This window comes from Oryza glaberrima, chromosome 11 (genome assembly GCF_000147395.1).
Source record: "Oryza glaberrima chromosome 11, OglaRS2, whole genome shotgun sequence".
In the NCBI taxonomy this organism is placed as follows: Eukaryota; Viridiplantae; Streptophyta; class Magnoliopsida; order Poales; family Poaceae; genus Oryza; species Oryza glaberrima.
Genome location: NC_068336.1, coordinates 4,541,618 through 4,565,582, shown reverse-complemented (window position 1 = coordinate 4,565,582; position 23,965 = coordinate 4,541,618). Strand labels below are relative to the sequence as shown.

At 41.2% G+C, this 23,965-nt stretch overlaps 3 protein-coding genes across 5 annotated transcripts; 1 reads left to right on the top strand and 2 right to left on the bottom strand.

Moving 5' to 3' along the window:
* Positions 1–5,199: 5,199 nt before the first annotated feature.
* On the bottom strand, positions 5,200–7,206 carry LOC127755254 (pectinesterase-like). The gene is made up of 2 exons (XM_052280912.1): positions 6,686–7,206; positions 5,200–6,141 (listed from the first exon to the last, which is right to left on the bottom strand). Exons 1-2 carry the CDS (start codon positions 7,110–7,112, stop codon positions 5,429–5,431), a joined length of 1,140 nt encoding a protein of 379 aa, XP_052136872.1. The 5' UTR covers positions 7,113–7,206; the 3' UTR covers positions 5,200–5,428.
* Positions 7,207–8,740: 1,534 nt separating this feature from the next.
* LOC127754062 (protein NRT1/ PTR FAMILY 2.9-like) lies at positions 8,741–13,218 on the bottom strand. 3 transcript variants are annotated; one of them, XR_008012756.1, is made up of 6 exons: positions 12,786–13,218; positions 11,164–12,695; positions 10,766–10,899; positions 10,040–10,392; positions 9,703–9,897; positions 8,741–9,105 (listed from the first exon to the last, which is right to left on the bottom strand). XR_008012756.1 is itself a non-coding variant. In XM_052279524.1 (4 exons), the coding sequence occupies exons 1-2, from the start codon at positions 12,962–12,964 to the stop codon at positions 12,233–12,235; spliced, it is 642 nt and encodes a 213-aa protein (XP_052135484.1). In that variant the 5' UTR covers positions 12,965–13,218; the 3' UTR covers positions 8,741–9,105; positions 9,703–10,899; positions 11,164–12,232. The 3 variants fall into 3 exon arrangements, 1 of the variants encoding a protein (XP_052135484.1); XR_008012757.1 differs by having other exon boundaries at positions 10,040–10,092; XM_052279524.1 differs by having other exon boundaries at positions 9,703–10,899.
* A 5,350-nt stretch (positions 13,219–18,568) lies between these two features.
* Positions 18,569–19,063, top strand: LOC127754655 (probable galacturonosyltransferase-like 7). Its single transcript, XM_052280223.1, has one exon. The coding sequence runs from the start codon at positions 18,569–18,571 to the stop codon at positions 19,061–19,063; it is 495 nt and encodes a 164-aa protein (XP_052136183.1).
* The last annotated feature ends 4,902 nt before the right edge of the window (positions 19,064–23,965 follow it).

Below are 23,965 nucleotides of genomic sequence, written 5' to 3'. Positions count from 1 at the left end.
CATCGATCTTCTGCAAAGAGAAATCTCTACTATTATAAAAATTGAAGATGATTTTGCCTGTTTTTTGGTACGTCATCCGTGTATGAGTCGGTTTTTAAGTTCGTTTGCTTTTAAAAATACATATTCATATTTGAGTCGGTTTTTAAGATCGTTCACTTTTGGTAATATAGAAGGAAATCATATAAGAAATCTGTTTAAAAAACGCGCATGCTAACTTGAAACGATCGGACTCCTAACTGCAGCTCAAGATTTCTAAAAATATACATATCGAAACGAACTCCCACAGTGAATTTTATTTTAACTAAATCATATAACAATAATAAGATCAAAATAGATTTCACCCGTTGCAACGCACTGGTATTTTTTCTAGTAAAACAAAAGCCAAATCTCGACAAATTTTGGCACAACGAGCCGACTTTCTTTTTCCGTTTTGCATGACATTTGCACTGTTATACGAGAACGGTAGTTGGGTATTACAGAAAACTGCTAGGTGATAGTAGTAGCCACAAGTTGAGCAGAGGCATGATATATTCAACCTGGTGTTGAACCAACACCAGAAAAGTTCAGAGAACTGCAAGCCTAACAACTAAATTTTCTTAAAGAGTAAATTGCATCCACGGTACAAAAACTTGGCAGGTGGGTGCGATATAGTACAAGAACTTCAGAATTGAACATCCGAGTGCAACAACTTGACAAGTGGATGCGTTCTGATACAAGAACTTGACAATTTAGTATTTTGGTGAATCAATTTGGCTAAGCATATGCTAGGTGAGATTTTTCACGATGTCAATATGCCAATACAAAGTAATCCTACGGATATTACCTTATAATATTGAATTTAATCTTTAAGAATTATATTACACATAAAATTATATTCAGTTACCTTTAAGAATTTTTTGTTTTCTTCACCTTCTCAAATGTCAACCGAAATATAATAATTCGTTTAATTGACTTTCATTTATTAGTTATTAGGATAAAAATATAAATATGTTTATATAAATCCACGCTAGTATATTGTCAAAATACGTACTTAAAAATTTTAATCCACCTGTCAAGTTGTTGCACCGTGGGTGCAATTTACTCTTTCTTAAATTCTATAGAGAGAAAGTCATTCGGACCAAAAGAAAAACAGCACGCGAGCTTATGGACAAAATTTTAGAACAAATGTGTCCTAGCTAGGAATCCCTTTAAACAGCTCTGTTCATTCAGGACACAAATATGTCCCCAAAAGCAAACAGATGTGAACAGCTATTGTTGGCTTGAATCAGAACATACAGGCTCCAATAAACAACACCCCCCCCCCCCCCCCCCTTCTCTCTTTGTGCAGAGGAGGACGGTTTGGTCTTTGCCTATGTGAGTGGGTTAATTAGCAGACCACTGTGTAGTGTAGGAATTTTTTTTTTTTGAGAATTTAGATCTTTATTGAACTTAGAAGCATAATACATCAACCAAAGATACATTCTCCATAAAAGGAGAAGATTCCAAAGCTGTCTTAGTCGGACAGTCAGAATGAGAACATAAGTGGGAAATATTTTGACAAACTATTTGATTCAGATTTTGTCTAGATTTATTCCTGGCTTTTTTTGCCAGAAAGTCAGCCATCTTATTAACTTGTCTTGAAATCCATTTGATGTTGAGAGCCTGTGTTCCTGCAAGGGAAATAAGATCTGAAAGTAAAGGGTTTAAGCTCCAATGATGATCCTGAGAATAGTAGTCTTGAACCTGCAAAAGGCTAACTAGTTCCTGATTGTCTGAAAGAAGAGTAACATCAATAATATTTTACTTTTGACAAATCAAGATGGCTGTCATGATTGCTGCAAGCTCAGCTTGTAAAGACGAGGAGAAGAAATTAGAAGCAGCTTGAATAAAAAGAGCTTTATGAGTATCAGAGTTATGGATGAAGATTCCAATACCAGTATTACCATCTTTCCAGGAGACATCAGTATAACAATGAATTACTGAAGCAGAATTGAGAGAAGCCCAGTTGTTAGCATCATGATTTTGAGATTTATGATCTTCATCAATAATATCAAGACAGGAAACAAAGTTTGAAGACATGATTTGAGTTGCAAAATTAACCTGTATGGGTTCCCAGATTTTCTTTTTAAAGTAGAAGTCATTTCTAGCTTTCCAAATCATCCAAAGAAGAATAGAAGCTTTTTGTAGGCTTAATTCAGAGTTGTTTGTAGCTAAAACATAGGCTAAGATATCACAGATCTTTTGCATGGAGGCAATGATGGTTGTATCTAGATGAAACTCAGACAGTTTCCAAACCAGATTTACAAAAGCACATTGAAAAAACAGATGAGCACATGATTCAGATAAACCACAATGAGAGCAGGAGTCTGAAATAGTAGGGATTCTGAAGTTCAAATTTTTTGCAGTTGCAAGAGCATTTATAAGAAGTCTCCAAATAAAGGTTTTAACTTTTGGAGGAATAAATTTGCATTTCCAAGTTTTCTTTAAAAGGTTTAATTGCAGATTTGAAATATTAGCAGAAGATAGCATAGAGTTGGTTGATAAGACTTTATAAGCACTTTGAGAAGTACAAATACCTTTTGAGTTATGAATCCAGTAAAGTTTGTCATCAGCATTAGAATACACAATATGAGTTTTTAAAATTTCATTTGAAACTTGAGGATCAAAGATCTGAGACACTTTGGAAATATCCCATTCTTTCCTATCATTCCAGAGATGAGAAACTTTTGTAGGTAAATGAAGAGCCATTGCAGAATCAGTAATATGATTAGGAAGGGATTTCCAAACAGAACACCAAGGTTGATTCCAGATTGAGATATCACCTTGAGAAAGTTGCCAGATGATAGAATTATCCAAAAGATGTCTAATTTTCAGAATAGAACTCCAAAAAGCAGATTTAGGAGTTTTTGTTGAAGCTTTCCAAAAGGATCCATGAGGGAAATACTTTTCTTTTAGGATCTTAGAAACTAAGTTATTTGGATTTTCAAGAATTCTCCAAGCACACTGAATAAGCAGACTTTTATTAACAGTTAGCAAATCTCTTATTCCCAAACCTCCTTGATCAAAAGGTTTACAAATGTCAAACCAAGATTTCCAACAAATACGTTTTTTACTGTCTTCATCATTGTTACCTGTCCACCAGAATTTCCTGATAATATCAGTTAATTTATTTAGAAGTTTCTTGGAGTGTAAAATGGTAGACATATAGTAAACAGGGATGGAAGCAAAAACAGATTTTATTAAAGAAAGTCTACCAGCATGAGATAAAGTTTTTGCTTTAATAATTGACAGCCTGGTTTTGAATTTTTCAATGATAAAGTTGTAAGCAGAGTTTCTGGCTTTAGTATTCAGAATGAGAGGATGACCAAGATGTTTGGAAGTATTGTTCATTAAGGAGACAGGGAAAATGGATAAAATATCTTGAGTGTCATTGATGGGAGTATGCGAGCTGAACAGAATAGAAGATTTATTCCAACTTAGAGTTTGTCCTGATTGATTGCAAAAAACTTGAATGATTTGGAAGATGCTTCTAGCTTCTTCAGGAGTGGCTTGACCTACAATCATAAGATCGTCAGCATACATTAAAGAGTGAATAATGGTACCATTTGGAGTTAAAGAAGCTCCTTTGACTTGACCTGTTTGAATAGCATTTGATAGCATTTCAAAGAGTTCATTTAATGCAAGAACAAATAAATAAGGAGATAAAGGACAACCTTGTCGTATTCCTCTTTGAGCTGAAAAGTGACAATATGACTGGCCGTTAAGATTGACGGAGAAGTTTGCCGAATTAATGCAAGCAAGGACAAGATTTATAAAATGACCTTGAAACCCTTTACGATGAAGAGCCTTCTCAATAAAGTTCCATTCTAGACGATCAAAGGCTTTTGCAAGATCAAGTTTCAGCAGAAAAGCATTTTGCTTAAAAGATTTTAAATTAAAAGAGTGAACTATTTCTTGGGCAATAATAAGATTATTTGCAATGCGACAACCTTTTATAAAAGCTTGTTGAGAGTCTGAAATTAAATAAGGAAAAACGCTTTTGGTGTGATCAGCCAAAGATTTAGAAATGATTTTATAAGAAACATTGCAAAGACTGATTGGCCTAAAATCAGCAGGAGAAGTAGGACAATTTTTTTTAGGAATAAGAGTAATATTAGTATCATTCATACCTTTTGGAAATTGGCCTGAAACATAAAAGTTTTGAACCATTTGAGTGATGTCAGATTTAATCCAAGGCCAAGTAGCTCTATAAAAACCAACATTATATAAGGCCATCAGGTCCAGAAGAAGCATCTTTTTTCATACCTTTAAGAATATTAAGGATTTGATCTTTAGTTGGAGGTGAAGGATCTTCTTGCTGAGTAGTGTTCAGGCTTGTTTCTTCATTCATGGATTGAGTAAATTCTGAATTACTATAAGAGAACAGATTAGTGAAGTAGTTAATAAAAATGGAAGCTATTTCATCCGGATTATGAGTCCAACCATTATCTGTCAAAATAGCAGCAATTTTGTTTTTCCTTCTTTTATGAATAGCTTGCTGAAAAAAGGAAGTATTTCTGTCTCCTTTTTGAATCCAGTGCTTTTTTGCTCTTTGTTTGTAGAAATCAGAAAGTTTACCCATGAGAGCATCATGAAGTTGCTCCAAATTTTTTTTCTTCCAAAAGCAAAAAAGGTCTGTTGGGAGAGCTTTGAATCTGCAAAATCTGACTTTCTACTTGCTGAATTTGATGTTGTAAAGGTTTTTTATTTTTTGCCCAACATAATAAATGTTTTCCTAAATGCACAGCTTTATTTTGAAAGTTGTCATTTTTAAAGAACCAGCCCTTCTTAGCTTCAGAATCAAAGTCTGTTTCTGAAAGCCACCAGTTTTCAAATTTGAAATTCTTTTTTGGTTTTCAATGAGTAGGATTAAGGATAGCAATAATAGGAGCATGATCACTATAAAGCTGTGTAGTGTAGGATCGAGTATCCTTTCTCGATCCCTTCCCCCATACTAATCCCAACCATTAGAAAATTAATGATAAACTGGAAACAGTACTCGGTGTGAACTCGATCGCGCTGAGGTAGGGTAGGCAGCAAGGATCGGCTAGTCATTATCAAGGGCCAGATACTTGTATCGTACTGATCCAGATCGCATATACAGTATAGGTACTAGCTAGTGATTTTGTATGCATAACTATACAAAGATTTATACTAAACAGACAATTGATTATATATAATACAAGTGCAAGAGCACATGGCTAATGCATCTTTATTTATTTATATATACACAAACCATGGATGTACGTACCAGCAAATACAATATAAGGTACGAGTACGTACGGTACGTATGCAAATAGTAGAGTATATAGTTACACATATACAGTACAAGGGACATTGATACAGTACAATACAATACTCCAGTACACAGCATGTGATATATGTATGCAATGATGGTGTAAGAGTGTAACTAGATGAGACCGTGGGTGTAGTTGATCTGCTCGCCGTTGACCAAGTTGGGCAACCACTGGTTACCGTTGATGAAGTGATCAACGGTGAAACGGTTGGCCTCCGCCGCGGTGATCACCCGTACCCCCTTCCACTTGACACGGTCACGCGTCTTTGCCCCAGCGCCTGTGTTGCCATACTCCAGGTACTCCACTGTCCTGGTTGTCTCCTCCACAGGTGTTGCCTTGTTCCAGTGAACCCAGCCGTCAGGGTTGATGATGTCGCTCATGAAACAGCCCATGAAAACCACCCTGGAATGGTTCTTCCAGGGCCTCCCCAGATAGGTATCCACCCCCGCGAGGCTTTCTCCTTCCATGGCGGTGATGTTGCAACCTTGGAGTACGAACCCCGACTCCTCGCTGGTTGGGTCGTTGCGCCCCTGCGCCGTGATGGCATTGTGCTTGCCGTTGCCCGGGTTGCGCACCAGTAAGCGGCAATACTGAAAAATGGCCTTCGCATTACCATACACAAAATCAATTGTTCCGGCGATGTCGCACCGCAGATACACCTGCAGGTTGTTTTGGGCCCAAAGTGTGTCTTGGTACCCGTCTATGCGACAGCGATGGATAAGGGATCTGTTTGAGTCGCAGCGCAGAGCGACGGCTGGAGTACCGGTCGGACCCGCCTTGTTCTCTATTGTCACGTCCTGAGCTATAAATCCATGCCCTTGCACAGCTACATACACATATATATACAGACAGGCACGCGCATGCAAAATTAGTAGTAATAAAATTACCATCTATATACTCCTAGCTAGCTTAATCCAACTTCAGTCGTTAGCTTATCGATTTTATTCGATACATATTAGGTTAAATATATATAACTTTTTTACTCCTTCCATTCCAAAATAAAATATTAGGTGCTTATATATGGAAGTCAACATTTGGAATATTTAAGCGCTAATAATATATCTTTTAATGCCATGCATGTCTATCATTAATTATATATATGTTAATATTTGAATATAGTAGTGTATGATGTGTTGATGTTATTAATATGTATGTGTAAAATTAAGGTATAATTTGGAACGGTGGGTGTAATTAAATTATACTAGTCCATAGCTTAGACCCTTTATAATTAACACATATGGAGTATAGATTAAAATAAAAGTCTAAGCTAATTAATTCGTCTACGGTCTACCAGTGGCGGGATAGATGATCGAAATGAGTATGCACTTGAGTATGTATATTCCAGTATACTGCAGTATATATGCACTTACTGACTGTGGCCGTCCAAGGCATCATGTCGGTCTTGGTCTTATTATTTTCTATGGGGCAAGAGCGGCTTCCAGTAATCACGGTTTTGCCGATGCCCTCGCCCCAAAGCACAACATCTGCCCTGGTAATATTCACCGTTTCCTCGTAAACCCCTGCTTTGACAAAGATGCCGAACTTGCCTCTCGGCGGCGCCGCGCCCAAGGCTTGGGTGATGGTCGTGAAGTTGCCGCTACCGTCCTTGCATACGACCACGGTCTCCACCACCGCCTTGCCGTCCACCATCCCGTGGATGAGCTGGAGCCTCCTCCGTATCCAGCGGTCGGTGTGGCTGAGGCTGACGACCGTCGCGTCGTCGCCGTGAATGCTCGACGACGACAGTGCAGAACCAACGATGATCATCAACAAAAGCATCATCCTCTTTTCAGCCATTATTGTACTAGCTAGCTAGTTTTTTGTGTGTACGAGGCGATGATATGACCAATAGTCGATCGATCGATTGATCACTTGGGTTTTTGCCTGCCTAGCTGCTCAATTTCCTGGAGTACTGGTTATCTGTGTAGTATATATATACACTCGCGAGCCAGCCCGGCCCGCTGGGATCGATCGATATGCGCGCATGCATGCATGTGCTACCAAGAATGACCTACTACACCAATCTAGGAGTAGATATAGAGATTCTCTGATTGTCTGTCTTGCTAAATCGATCGATCGATCGCTCGATTCAACCTACGTACTAGGCTAGCTAGCTACTCCTGTCTATAGCCAGCTACTAGATTTTGATTCCTGTTGTTGATAGCTCTCTTCTGCTGCTAACTCCATCGATCTCTAATTAATATAATCCTTTAATTTACGTCCGTCATCAATAATCAGACCAGCCTTTCACGTGCATATGCCCTCTCTTAATTACTCTCCCTCTCTCTGCTACCTCTCTCCATACAAATGATACTCCCTCCATTCCAAATTGATCTACATATTTCATAGATACATCAAAACCAAGAAAAACTAATAACTCTCTCATACTATATTTACTCTAACAACAAACTCAATACATGCACCATCCCCACTATTTCTTAGCCAATAGTAAATCAAGATATCGCATGTGGGTTATAAATGCTTGTGTATATGGATGCATGCATCAATATTCATTTACTCCAATGCACAAATAACGAATAGACCTAATGAATGAACATAAATATGTAGATCATTTAGGAATAACCTAAAAAAAAACTATATGTAGATCAATTTGGAATGGAGGGAGTATATACTATTAATTAGTACTACTCCACTCCTACTTCTTTTGGAAACGCACGCATATGCGTGGAATGGTTCCCACTGATGCGCTGATTTGGTCCAAAAATACTACTCCCTCCATTTCATATTATAAATCATTTAAATTTTTCTAGTAAATTTGATTGACCAAATTTATATAAAAAAATTAACAACATCTAAAATATCAAATTACTTTTATTAAAGCTAACATTAAATTATTTTGATAATATATTTATTTTGTGTTTAAAATGCTACTATATTTTTTTATAAATAAAATTTAACTAGAGAAAAAGTCAAACAACTTATAATACTAGTAATATGCACGTGCTAATGCTACGACGCAACTTGAAATAAGTGTAGATGAAAAAAAAAAGCTATATATGTTGGCAATATAATATCTCAAAACCCAAATATCCAAGCAAAGATATACATTGTTATAATATATTTGGCTTGAAAAATAATTGCATATTCTTATAACTTTATTAATATAAACTTATTGCAATGTAAAATTATTGTTAAATTCACACCCCCAAAACTTAATATAATAGAAACATATGGGTTTTTTCTTGCAAAAGGAAGTTGTAAATTTAGTCTAGCAGTTAATCCCACATTATGTATATGCCAATCAAGATATATTAGCAAAAATATATGAATGTGATATCAATGTGGCACAATTTTTCCATGTTGGGCTCAACATAGTTTTTTATAACGAGGGGAGATTAAAGCAAAAGAGGAAAAAAATAGAACTTGTAAAAGCCAAATAAATTGCTGGATAAACAAAACTCAGCATAGTACTTCGCCTTAACATAAGAAAAAAAAATTCTAACAAGCCATGGTTTTTGCCAACATAATAATAAATAATTAACAATACAGAGAATGCACTTAAATATACTGTCTATTCCAAGCTTGCCAACCACGATGATCTAAGATCTCGGCTTCTACTCCTCCTTGAATAGAACTTGGCAATCTTGAATCAGACACCACGAATATCTCCCACAGCATGGCCCTTACGCCCAAATCCAACAATCAACACCTCGTTGATAATGGTACATGAAGAAATAAGTATAGGTGACAGAGCAGGCATTCAAGAAAGGTGCAGAATTAAGAATGTTCATTTTCCTCCATGAAGTTCAGGCAACCAAAGTTCAGGAAGCTGTCGCGGGATGAAAATAGTAACTGATATCAATATTTCAGAAATGGACTGTCATTACTTATCATGAAATTAGTTGGGCGTACTGAATTACATTATGATGCTAACATACTTAGCACCCTAGGCAACATGCTTAGGTGAACCACTACCTAGTAACAAGATGCCTTCTGAAAGGTAGCAATCTTTTGAACAAAGCCAAATATAGAAAATACGTACATCAGAGTTTAGATCAATGCTGAGCCTTTTGAAAATTTAATAACAGAAAAAATGAGCTTATCATATATCTATAGTCATAAACACAAAATTGGCATCATATTTTGACCCCTCAAAATCATTGGGTGCATTCTTATAAAAAGCTAAATTGATGTTTTGTCCCCTGAAAATATATGCAGCGGCAACAGAGCTATTGACGTTCTATATAAACAGCTCATCCATACTTTCGACACGTAGAAGTTAATTTAACAGCATATCCCATGAGACTATAGAGCATAAAGATTGCAAGAAGCACAGAGTCAAGCAAAATCAACTCTCAACCATTCGAAGAAAATCAACATGAAATTTAAAAAAATAAAAAAAGGAACATTTAAGAGTAGAGCATACCAGAGAACGATACTTCCCAATATAACCAGCACTAAAGGGTCATGTAAGATCGGCACAAGCACCTTAGGAAAAATCAGACTCCGAAGAAATCCAGAGATGCACTAACAGATATGCGAATATTGTACCGTGATTAGTCCTTTATAGAGCCTCCAATATTTAATACTCCCATTTGAATTTGGTTATATCAAACAAATTCTGTAGGTGCGAGAACAACATGAATTACTACTACTGTAAATAATCTACATTACAGCGTAATCATCTATTAAATTGCCAATGATTCAATGCCTCTGTGACAGGATTACAAAACATAGACTAACAAACAGTGATAGCAAATTACCTAGAGCAGCAAGCAAAGTAGCCTGAGATGCAATCCAAAGTGCAGACCTGTTTCTTTTTTAAAAAAAAAAAGGGAAAACGATCAGAGTACTTTATATGACTTTTAGAGCCTTACTTTATATGATTTGATCTGAACCTTGGTCACCAGATTAGCACTGCATATGTATTCTTTTGCACTCAGGAGAAAAATTCAAGTGATTGAATCTAAAACCAGTTACAAACAATATCCATCAGGGTTAAAAGAACAGAAACTACAAAGGCACTCACAATTAGAGTTTAGTTCTTCAGTAATTTATCTCTAAGATTCAGTCTCACTGCACTTCACAATGGTGTTGCATCCCAAACACTGCTATGCTGAGAAAGACGAGTATTTTAGAGTTCGGTTCATTAGTAATTTAGAAGCTTTATTCAGTAAGATATGCAGTGGAAACTCTAATCAATTACTATAGCTTTAATCAGTTCATCAGGAAAGGGTGGAAACTTTGATCGACTATTGGATTGGAAAAAGGGCATCAACTTGTTTTGAAAATAATTTTTCTCTAGCTTCCATATCTAGTTAACAACTAATTTCACAAGAAACAATAAAATTACATTCATTTTGGTTCAGAGCATGCTGAAGAAATTACATTCAGTTTGTTCTTCTTTGCATCAGACATAAAATTAAAGTGCGAGAAAGATTATAATGTAAAGATAATAAAATACATTGGTGAATATAAGTATAACATACTTATTGCTTCCGAGCCAATTATTCTATGTCTCCATTTCCTTTCTGCTGGCCAAAATACATATCTTCAGCAGGTCATCAAGATCAAGGCCCCTCCTTGGTAAAAGAAAATGTTGGATAGCACAAAGTTGGCATTCCTGTAAAAAAAATGCACAATGATTAAGACATATGTACAAACACTTTGTAAGCACTTTACTGATGCAGGTGCAAATGCTGTTTGTAAATAACAATGTCGGGTTCTTTGTTTATTGCTGCCCTGCTGTGCAAGAGGGGAAGTATCAGCTGTGTGAAAGCATTTCTCAGCTAATCAAGATCGAGCAAGTCAAATTAGATAAGCATCCAGAATCAAATTGTTGCCGATAGAATTAATTGTTTTAATTTACTCCCCAAGCGGCACTTACCTGAGCAGGAAAGATCGCGTGGTTGAACACCATGCCGCCACTCTCGTATCTCGTCGTCATCCCCAAAGGCGCAGCAACCTTCATCGTTACCTCGAGCGCATGAAGATTCCTGGCAGCCGTATCCAGCACTGACTTGCATCCACCTCAACTGCGGCTTCATCGACACAGCATCTGCTCGGGCGGAGCAGATCGGTGAGGGAGTCCCGACGGAGGCGCGGAGGAGATCGACGACGTGGCCCTCGTTGGTGACGCCGACGGGAGAGATAGATCGGCGTGGGCGGAGCAGACAGGTGAGGGAGGCGACGCGGAGGAGATCGGAGGATGCGAGGCGAGGACGACGACCCCGGTGTGACGTTGGTCACCAGCGATGATCGATCGGCGGCGGCGGCGACGAGTTGAGGCGACGGCTGTGCTGTACTGCTGTGGGAGAGAGGGAGCGATGGAAGGGAGGGAGCGGAGATTGCGCATGAGGGGCGATCCATATGGGGCGGGGTTTGCAGGAGAGAGTATGGGGGAGGTGGGAGTAATATAGGCCGTTAGATTTGATTGGAACGATCCTGACCGATCAATAAGGAATGAGGATGTAGCACTATGTTGGTGAATTATAGGTACATGAAACGGAGGGAGTAATATCCAACTGTATAAATTTTTTTTTGACCGGGGAGCTGTATAACTTTGGTCCGTTCAATTTAAACCAACCAACATAAACAGGGATGCATAACATATAAGACCAACATTTTTGACAATTTTGGACCTTTTATATAATAAACTTATTATATAATAACTAGATAGTGACAAAAACTATAGCTGAAAATAGAATGCTACCTTAACGCCATGAGCCTTGGTGCTAAGGCCCAATATCCCAGCGTCAGGCCATTGGCACTGACAACCGTAGTATATCTGTAAAAAATGATTAGACCTATTTGAAATGGGTTAATTGGATACATGTCACCACAAATATGCCAATTCGAAAAAATGCCACTATTATTCACGTTATCGTCTACGTGCCACTGAAATTTGGCAAAATTGAAACCATGCCACTCCATCACATTTTTGTTAAAAATCGTCGTTAGAATCCAACTGTGTGTGGGCCCCACATCCCTCCCATCTCTTCTCTTTCCCCTTCCTCTTTCACCCGCATCACCAGCTGCCGGCGTCCATGGCGGAGAAGCACGCCGGCCGCTGATTTCCTCGACGAAGGCGGCGAGGGATTTTTGTTGATCCGCTGCGGCATGGTGATCCCCGACGACGTGCGTGTGAATCGCCGGGCCACGAGCACGAACGCCCGGTCGTACACTGGGATGAAGGCGATGTTGGTGACCCTGATGAACGTCTGCAGCGCCGCTGGTGGCACCTTGAAGCTCTCGCCGATCCGCCGGTCCAGCGTCGCCGCCTGCTTCGTGAAGAACGTCGACGACTGGGTGAAGATCACCGTGTAGATGATGCACGTCACCCATATCGGGAACAGCCGCAGCAGGCCTCTCAGCTCCTCGCGGTGGTCGCCGTCGTCGTCGTCCACGACGGCAAGAGCACTGACACAATCAAACAAACCATAAACCACCCAAAAAAAAAGAACGCCATAATTCACATCAACATCAAGCAATAAATCAATTAGAACATACTTGCCGACGACGGCCACCGCAAGAAGCTCGCCGCCGCCGCCCGCCGCCACACCACCTCCACCACCACCACCACCTGCTCGGCGCGCACCGCGGCCACGGTTGACGGCGGAGCAGAAGGCGAGGATGCTGGAGTTCGCCGAGGAGGTCGGGTGGCGGCTGCAGAAGCTGGAGGACACCATCGTGCAGCGATTCTGTCAGGAGGTCGGCATCAAGTGCCGCATCCTCAAGGTCTGGATGCACAACAACCACACCCTCGCCCGTCGCCACCTCCACCCCTCCGGCACTACGGTCTGTGGCCCTCGCCGCCGCCGCCGTCGGCCAGCTACTGCTGCTGCTGCTGCCGGCCACCTGCTGCTGCTGTTCGCCGGCCACGCCCACCGGAGAGAGAATGGGAAGGGATAAGAGAGGGGATGGAGGTAGAGGATAGAGCTGACACGTGGATCCCACACTGGAGTGTGACAGCAATGAATGGAAAATGTGATGGTGGTGGCATGGATCTAATTTTACAAAGTTCCAGTGACACTCAGCAGATTTCATAAATAGTAGTATGGTATTTTTTTAATGTGGTAAAATTGCAGTGGTACCCATTTGAAATTGGGAGTGTCTATAGCAGAGTGGTAAGAGGATTTTGTCCAACCTTTAGGATCAGAGTTGGAATCCATAGTGTGGCAGCGAATACTTTTTAGATGAGAGTTGGAGTTCATATATACGTACGGAGTACGTCGCAGCAAATATTTTTTTTTGTTGTTTTTTACTCACGGAAAAAAACCGAGAGGACGATCGACGGGCCAAAGCGACGCTGTTTGGTTCTCGTCATCGACGCGACACGCGGGATCCGTCGCGCGCTGTGTGGTGATCGATCAGACGCGAGGCACGGGAGCCTGCTATGCGCTGGCCCGTGTCGCACGGGGAGAACAGGGGATCGAGCCAAGGTCGACGGCTCGCGGCTCAGCAGGCTAGGCCCGCATGGTGGGCTGGGCCAGGAAGGAAGAAAGGAAATGACAAGGAAAGGGAGTTAAGGTACCTGAATTATACTTCTGTAGTTTAAGAAAACTTAGGCTGTGGGTTTAGATGGTCTGTGCTAGGCCCACCAGGAAGAAAGACTTTTAGAAAAAGTGCACCGAAGGTCTCTCAACTTGTCAGCAAGATAAAATAAACATCCTCGAACCACAAAACTAGATATGCGAGGTCCCTTAACTATATAAAACCGGTCACCCGAGGTCATTCGGCGGTTTTGATACTGGTTTTGATCTACGTGGCGGTTGAGTTAGCGTGGGATCCACGTGAACCCCACATGTCAGTATTACACGTCATCTTCCTCTCTGTTTCCCCTTTTCTCTCCCTTCTTTCTTCTGTATCTCTCTCGCTCTCGGCGCGGCGAGGCGCAGGGCTGGCCCTGGCCCTATGTAGCTGAGGCGACCGCCGGGGGCCCATGATGGTGGGGGGCTCATGATGATAGGGGGCCAACACCTAATACTAGTAGTCTAGTACCTCATCCGATGTTGAGATCAATGATTTTTATTCAGAATTAAAAGGTGTTGCAAATAAGTTTGCCAGATTCTTCGATGTCCGCGCCTGAGATTCTGAAGTTTGTTATGGATGGAAATTACTATCCAAATGTTTCTGTTGCCTATCGAATTCTCTTAACTGTACCTGTGACGGTAGCTTCAGCTGAAAGAAGTTTCTCAAAATTGAAGTATTGAAGAACTATTTGAGATCAACTATGACGCAAGAAAGGTTAAATGGCTTGGCTATGTACTCAATTGAGAAGGATATCTTAGACACTACTATTGATCTTAATACCGTTCTTGATGATTTTGCATCAAGAAATATCCGAAGATGTATCTTTTCATAAGAAGCAATGGATATGATGGGGTTCTATTCTTCATTAAGTTAATGAATAACAAGAAATTCTTCATTAAGTTAATGAATAACAAGAAAACAGATATAGAACAGAAGATTACTCTAATATCACGAATTGCTGGGTGGCTCGCGCAATTGCGCGGCTAGCACCCAAAGAAAATCATATATTTTTTAATGTGATTTTACTTAAATTTATTAAATAGCTATCTCATAGTCTTAGTACTTTGAAAGAGAAAGCCTTATCATCCCTGTGTTTCTAATTATATAGTTTTTAAAAATCAGACCAATTGCTATCCTTTACTTCTGTCAGCTCCTTCTTTATTTATTTAGTTGCTCGATCTACCATTATTTCTATTTATTCTTCTTCGAACCTTTAAAAACTGGATCTTATAGTTTTTAGAGTTTATTGTCTTGTTGGGTTTTTATAATTTCTAGAAGTCCTGTCAAACGCTGCCATTATACTTCTCTACGGCCCGTCCGCTGTCTCTTTATTGTCATTAGGATTTAAAAATCGAACATAATTATTGTCAGCGGCTTTGCCATTGTACTCCTCTATAGCTAGCCCGCTGTCTCCCTTCTTTATTGTCATTGAGATTTTAAAATCGAACATGATTATTATTAGTTTTTTTTTACATTTTAGAAGTTCCGAACCTTTAAAAAATGGACCTTGTAGTTTTAGAGTTTATTGTTTTGTTGGGTTTCATTTTTTTATAATTTTAGAAGTCCCGTCAAACGATGCCACTATACTCCTCTACGGTCCAACTGCCGCCTACTCTTTATTATCATTAGGATTCTGTTGACAGAAAACACGAGGCCTAGGAGATCTGCTTAACTCCAGTGCAGGTCCAAATCTCGCCTTCGGATGCGCTAGCGTGCCAGTTGATTTGATCCTGCAATCAACAAGAAACAAAGACAAAGAAACCGCGGTTAAATCCATAAATGATAGCCGATAGGCTAGGTGCCGATGACATATCATTTATCCTTGAGCCGATGCAACATATGCATCGGTCGGCAGTCATAAATAAATAAGGAGGGACTAAATCTATTCGATCGGCTGTAGATATTAACAATATATAACCCTCATGTCGATATATATTTTAAATCAAGTGACTGGGATAGATCGGACGCCATGCCGAGACAGTATAAATCACTTAGATCGAAGTATATATTAACAATAAGACTATATATGTTCGTATCATAGCCGATCAGATCGATGTAGCATGTATCGGCTAATACTCCGATACTACTCTATATTAAGATATTAAAGCAAGCAAAATATACCAAACAGAAGTCTAGTATACTTAAATGCAACAAGATCTTAACACAAAGGGCAGATTTAACATGTCAATGAAGCATATAGAGCAAATATGGTTAAATCGGATAAGATCGGCTGAAACCCCGACGCTACCCTAATCGGCAACCAGAAAGCAGGCTAGAGATTGAGATTCTAAGCACGACTTAGTAGATCAAACTTAACTGATGCAGCACTAAGTATGAAAAGAAGAACAATATCTAGACAATCAAGCCACTGGATGTTTCATAGAGTGATAGATATCCTATATAATCTAAGCTAATGTCGCTATTTAACCTAATCGGCCGCCTTCTACTAACAGATGTTAGCCGATTATAGGTTAGATGACGATATTATCAAAGATTATGTAAGATATATGATAACTCGACGAATTACATAAACAAGATTAGAGTGTCATAAAGATGGAAGCACTAATCCTGAGAACACAAGCCGCCATAACAAGTTTTACCTCTTGTTGAAGATCGAAACCGATGCAGCTCAACTCGAAAGCAAGAACTCGTCAAAACAAAACGAAAGTAAAAAGAGTGGCGATGCGCCGAAATTGTATTGAACCTGTGTTAATAATTACATAAGGCTCGGGGTCTATTTATACCCGAGAATTACAAAACATGTCCATATCGGACACGACTCTTATCTCTAACAAACTCTAAGATACCATAAGTCTTTACGGCAGACTTTTGCCCAAACATATCTCTAAAGAAATTACATGAAATATCCTAATTAATAGATACAATTGTCTTCTCAGGACTCTATCCATGCACGGCAATCATCATGAAGCACATCATTCTAAACCGACAACGCATACCGGCGTCATATTGTCAGTTTCAACTCAATCGGCTAACCCCGTCTGACTCGAACTCTGCCGATCTTAGCCGTAGCCGATTCGTATTTCACCCGATCCCTACTCTGTTTTCGGAACGATTTCAATCTCGATTCCTTCTCGATCTCTTCTTCATGTCCAATCCCTGGACTACCAAATTTGGTCGTTAACAGATTCTAAAAATCGAACATAAATATCGTTAGAATTCATTTTTTATTTCCTAGAAGTCCCGCTAACTGTCGGCGGCTCTGCAACTATAATCTTATACACCCCGCCCGCTGCTTCTCATTTTTATTGTTATTGAGATTTTAAAAATCGATTATGATTATCAATGGGGTTTATTTTTTTTTTCCTTCTAGAAGTCCCGGCAAACGCCTTGCCCGTTTGCTTCACAGGCAAGATATCGTCCCTCCTTTTAATCGTCATTAGGATTCTTTTGGTGTTTTATTAACAATTTTTATATGTCGTATCAACCGCCACCACTTTACTCCTTTATAAGCATGTTACTTAATTTATCTCGTCATGTATTTGAGATGGTCTTTTCTTTCAATAGTCTTTATTTTTTATCACCAATTTTAGTTATTTATAAATTTTATTCCTAATTGAAATATATTTTCTTTTTATAATTTTAGAATTTATGAAGGTACTCTTTTTTTCATGCTACGACCGCCGATTTTTTTTCAAATTTTAATTAATACCGTAGAGTGTTCTTTTAATATTTTTATATTTTAATTTCAGTTGTTTGAAAGTTGTATTCCTACTTAACTCTCTTTTAATTTTTCTAATTTTGGATATTTTTTTTGTTTATTTTAATTAATCTTATATCGGGTTCTTATATGGATTCTTCTTTCAATATTGCTTATTTTTAATTCCGAATTTCAGTTTATTTTAAATTGTATCCCTACTTGAACTCTTCTTTTATTTTTGCTAATTTTGGATTTTATTTTATTTCAAATATTAACTAATCTCTTTTTTCTTTTTGCTAATTTTGGATTTTATTTTATTTTTATTTTGAATATTAACTAATCTTGTATTGGGTCTTACATGTACTCTTCTATCAATATTCCTAATTTTTAATTCCGAATTTCAGTTATTTTAAAATTATATTACTATTTGGACTCTCCTTTTATTTTCTAATTTTGGATTTTATTTTATTTTTATTCCGAATTTTGGTTAATATCGTATTGGATTCTTCTATGGACTCTTCTATCAATATTGCTTATTTTTAATTCCGAATTTCAGCTATTTTTGAATTGTATTTCTACTTGGACTCTCAATTTCTTTTTCTCCGATTAATGTGGAAATTTCTAGACCCCACAACGAACGTGGTGCCTCCTTTCAAAGCTGTTTTAATAATATAATAGATAGATAGATAGATAGATAGATGATATTAGTTCCAAGTTGCGAATATATTGTTATTTTGGTCGACTTTATTTCTTGATCAGACATGTTAAATTTAATATATGGATGTATCTGTTTTTGTTTTGCAAATAAAATTAGTGTCTATACATATATCATAAAGAGGGCCTATCGTGATGAGTTCGCATAGGGCCCTCAAAATCATAGGACCAGCCCTGGAGAGGCGACGTTGGTCGCGACTCCGGCGGTGAAGGACGGTGGCCGGCCCGGAGCTCAGGTGCACGGGGAGAAAGGCCAGCAAGCCGGCGCGGAAGCGGCAGGCCTAGCACTGCCACTGCGCTTCTATCCTATCGGCGGCCGGACGCGCCGCCTCGTCGCGTCGCTGGCCGCCGGACCTCCTCCTCTCCTGCCGCCGCGCCTCGCCCCGTCATGCAGCACGGCACGTGCCCCGAGAGCGTCTTCTTCCACCTCCTCGTCTCCGACCCAGCGCTTGGCGACCTCGTCCGCGCCGTGTTCCCGCAGCTCCAGTTCAAGGTCTATTACTTCGACACGGGCGTCATGGTGGTCGACCTCGGCAGGTGGCGGCGAACAGGCTACACGCGTCGCATCGAGCGGTGGATGGAGATACAGAAGTCGCCGGCGGGGCGCATCTACGAGCTCGGGTCGTTGCCGCCCTTCCTGCTGGTGTTCGCGGGGCACGTGGCGCCGATCGAGCACCGGTGGAACCAGCACGGCCTCAACGGCGATAACGTGTTCGGCAGATGCCGCGACCTCCACCCGGGGCCGGTGAGCCTGCTGCATTGGTCCGGCTCCGGCAAGCCGTGGGCGCGGCTCGGCGCCGGGCTGCCGTGCCCGCTCGACACGCTCTGGGCGCCGTTCGACCTGTACGGCCCGACCGACTCCGCCGCAGAAGGGTCCCGGTAACCGCGACACTACAGATGATTCTTTTCCTTCTTTCGCCGACCCCGTACAAATTTCTGAGTTCTCAATTCTTCTTCACCATTACCTGTTCAAACACGTACATTTTTTTTTTTCATTTCTTCTTTCTTTTGTTCTGTTCGATTAAATGCCTTGTGTTAGATTGTTCTTGTTGGTATTAGTGATCTCTTCCTCCACTTTTTTTGATCGTTTTGTTACTAAAAAAGAGGTCATTTGTATCCTACTCTACAGGTTTGCAAGGCTTGCAGCCTCAGCATCATCATCAATAAAAAGCACAGAAAAATAGACATTGCAGCAGCATGTGTTCTTCTTCAGTCGCTCTTCTTTCTCCCCTCTCAAATCTGTTTGTTGGCTTCAGCTTCAGCTTCAGCTTCACTCTCGCAATTGATCCACCCATCCATCTCACCAAGAAGGGCTAGCCAATCCAATGCAGCACCGCACCGTCGCACGCACACCATCACTGCCGCCATTGACAGGTTTCACAGTAACAAAGTCTAAGTCGCAAAGACGATCCTAAATCGCAATCGCGGACAAGAGTAAATTGGAATCCTCGTCTTTGTGGCCATGCACGAACTGACACTAACAAGCATTTCGACATTAAGCACTTGCAGGTGATAATTATAGAGGGGGGCGTTGCCGTTAAGCTCTCGAGGATTAGGGGAGAGACGGAGATAGATGGCCAGTGGGGGCGGGCAACACCAACACGGGACCTGTAAGCTACCGCCCAAGATCGTTTCTTTTTCTGGGGTCCTTTCCACTTCGGCTCACTCACACACCCTCTCTCGCCGCTTTATTCACGGCGGCGGCATGGGGAAGGGATGGTGCAGGTGGCGGACCAGCGGGAGACCAACGGCAGGCGGTCGTGGATGCGGCGCCGCCCCGGCTCCCGCCGCCTCGTGCTCCCGCCGCCGTGTCGCTGGCCACGTCGCCTCGTGCTCCCACCGCCGCATCGCCAGCAGCCCCGACGACCTCCTCCCCACCCACCCCAGCTTGCCCACCCACCCCAGCTTGCCCGAGAGGAGAGAAGTGAGAGAGAAGGGAGAGAAGAGGGAAAAGAAAGAGTGGCCGACCTGGACAGGCTGACACATGGGGCCCACGTGGGTTCCACGCTGACTCAGCGGCCACGTAAACCAAAACCGGGATCAAAACCGCCGAAGTACCTCGGGTGACCGGTTTTATATAATTAAGGGATCCCGCATATCTGGTTTTGCGGTTCGAGCATGTTTTTTTTATCTCACTGACAAGTTGAGAGACCTTCAGTGCACTTTTTCCAAGACTTTTAGCTTAATGTTCTCAAATACTTAAATGTCAAAGAAAGACGCGAAACCTATTAAGCAACGACTCCGCTAATTTGTGCAAGACATAAGAGATGCGATCAAGGAAGAGTTGGCCAAGTTGTTAGCAGCAGGATTCATAAAGGAGGTTTTTCATCCCAACTGGCTAGCCAATCCAGTCTTGGTTCGGAAGAAGACTGGGCAATGGCGCATGTACGTCGACTACACGGATCTCAACAAATCTTACATAATATTTTGTTTTGGAATGAAAGGAGTAAAAAATTATATATATATATATATATATATATATATATATATATATATATATATATATATATATATATATATATATATATATATATAACCTAATATGTATCGAATAAAATCGATAAGCCAACTGAAGTTGGATTAAGCTAGCTAGCAGTATATATATGGTAATTTTATCACTACTAATTTTGCCTGTGCGTGCCTGTCTGTATATAAGTGTACTAGCAAAAGTAGGGATAGCAACAGGGCGGGGCGGGGCGGGGTGGGGCCGGGTTGGGCTGGAACTCCCCCGACCCCGACCCCCGACTTCACCCCCCGCCCCCGGCCCCGACCATGGATGCAGGTTGAAAACATCACTCGCCCCCGACTCCTGCGGGGCCCTGCAACCCGACCGGGGCCCCGCATTGGGTAGCATCTCCATCCAATCAGCTCAAAAAATACAACACAATCATCATTTCAGCAAAAACAAATATTGTACATAATTAGCACACCATCAAAAATAGCATGAATACTTAAATATCATCATAAAAATTCAGCCAGGGAATTAGCCGTAAGTTTACATTGGCTATTACATGGGCTTTTTGGCTTTCTTTGACCTATACTTTGAGGTTTATATGTACCCACGGGGCCCCGCGGGTCACCCACGGGTGAAATTAGTCCCCCGTCCCCTCCCCGCCCAAATGCGGGCCCCGTACCCGACGCACCCGCGGGTCAAAAATCTCCCCCACCCCCGCCCCCGTAGGCGGGGGAAATTGCCATCCCTAAGCAAAAGTGCACGTGCGTTGCACCGGGTGATTACGGAGTGTGTACAGTGACAAAAAGTGTTTGGTTTAGACAACTAATCTGCTAAAAAAATTGTTTGTTTTTGGATAAATAATCTGCTATATATTTGCGGAATATATATGATGTTTAGTTTGGATGATTTGTAGCATGAGAGAAAATGGATGGACGAACAATACGATTGTCTTTGCCCAAAAGGTGACGGATGGAAATTTGTATCATGAACGAAAATATTTATTTTTTTATGTAGGTAAGTGTAATAAAATACGAGTGGAATATTTGTACTCAATGTATTTTGAATTGCGAGAATATAAATTCTGTTAGAAATACATAGTATAAAACACGCTCACGACGTGAGCATTGAGATTGACGAAGTTATGACGAATGCCTCGAGCACTCGTGTCAACTCAAATATTTGAATCCAGGTTGACTCGTTCCACCACAAGAAACCTATCTAGTTAAACTATACCCACTTTGCATTTGTGGGAATATACCTCTGTATTATTATACGAGGAAAATGTGTGGAGTTTAACAAATCATAAAAATAAATCTTATTAATTTTGTGAGAGTGAGTATTGTTTTTGATTTACAAATTGTATTTGAGGTAGACATAAAAAATGAAAGAAGATTAGACAATGAGGGAAAAATAATAAAAAACAAGAGCGGACAAGGACATAGAAAAAAAAGCAGAGGGGATAGGTCAAGAATTTTTTTATTATTTAAACAATTTTAATAAGTAAATACCCGTGCGTTGCAACGGGTAAACTAAAATTATAAAAAATATAAAAATATTAGATCATTAGGATTTAGTTTTTATGATATGAACCCTTCAGAAAAAAATTCCTTATAGAAATAAAAAAAAGTTGTAAACAAAAAGCCCATTAGATCCTATCGGCCTGCTATTGCGCGTCCAACACATGAAGCGCGCGTGGTGTTGTGGCCCGATATGGAGGCCGGCCCGACGCGGGATCGATATGAGCCATTCATTTTGATGGACGGCTCAGATTGATTCTAAATCCATCAACACCCTAATCACACCTACACCCGACCGCGAGCTCCACCTTCCGCTTGGCTCCTCCCGGACCGGTGGCGGCTCTCCCCCTCCCCGCCCCTTTCCCGACCGGCGGCTCCGCTCCTCCTCCGTCGTCCCCTCTCCGCCGCTCCCCTCTCCTCCCCTCCTGGCGGTGCCTCTCCCCTCCCTTCCCCTCTCCCGACCAATGGCGCCGCTCCTCCTCTGCCGCCCCCTCTCCGCTACTCCCTCTCCCCCTCTCCTCCCCTCTTGACGGCCTCTTAGTGTGGCGGCTTCCCGCGGGTAGATCCGGCGGCACCAACGGCGCCGGCCGCTTCCCGCGTCCCGATCCGGCGGTGGCGGCGGCTTCCCGCGGTGGATCCGACGGTGACGACAGTGCTGACGACTTCCCGCGGCCCGATCCGCCGACGGCAACGACGGCGGCGGCGGTTCCCATGGCGGATCCGATGGCACCGACGGCTACATGCGTGACGGCGGCGGCGGCTGCTTCCCGCGTTGGATCCGACGGCTACGAAGGTGGCGGCGGCTTCCGGTGATGTTTTTATTTTTTTTCCTCTTTCGCTTGTTTGTCCTGTTGGATTTTGTATCTATGTTTGCAATGAATTTTTGCTGAATCGCTCGTGCATTTGGTTGTTGCTGCGGACTCTGGATGATTTTCTTTTTGTCTTGTACTCTCATCTCGGATGTTGTGGATGAGGGATTTTTTTTAGGACACTGACAAAAATTTAACGCGTTAACGGACGAGGTGACGAAAGGAAAATAATGGATCTTTTAATTAAAATTAAGATAAGATAAGAGGTGCCGTTGTTTTAAAAAACCAACCCTTATAAAATATTATAGGTTTCAGTTAATTTAAAACTGACAACTATAATATATTATATTACTGGCACCTAAAAAACCGAACAGAGTCTTGGGCCTTATTTAGTTGGGGAAAATTTTTGGGTTTGATTATCATATCGGATATACGGATACACATTTGAAGTATTAAACGTAGTCTAATAACAAAAACAAATTACAAATTCCGCCAGGAAACTGCGAGATGAATTTATTAAGCCTAATTAATCCGTCATTAGCAAATGTTTACTGTAGTACCACATTGTCAAATCATGGTGCAATTAGGCTTAAAAAATTTATCTCACAATTTTCACGCAATCTATGTAATTGATATTTATGTGTCAAACATTCAATGCGATAGCGTGAAATTTTTGTTTTGAGGACTAAGCAGTGCCTTATCCATCCATCCACAACGGAGATAAGGCCAAGTAGGCGAGCTAGCGAGCTGCAAGCATATTGAAAGGAACCGAGCCGGCGGGGCCCACCGAGGAGACAAGGACGAGAGCTTGAGATCCCTGATTTTTTTCTCGCTCTCTCGTATTCCTCTCCACTCTCTTGATCCTCTCTCTCGTTTTTCTCTCTCTCTCTCTCGGTCTTCTGTTTTGCTCGCTCTCCTCTCTCTCTCGGAGCGGCGGAGCCGAGGCGGCAGGCAGCGGCGCGAGAGGGGAGGCAGCTGGCGACGGGTGGCGGCGGCGGGTGGAA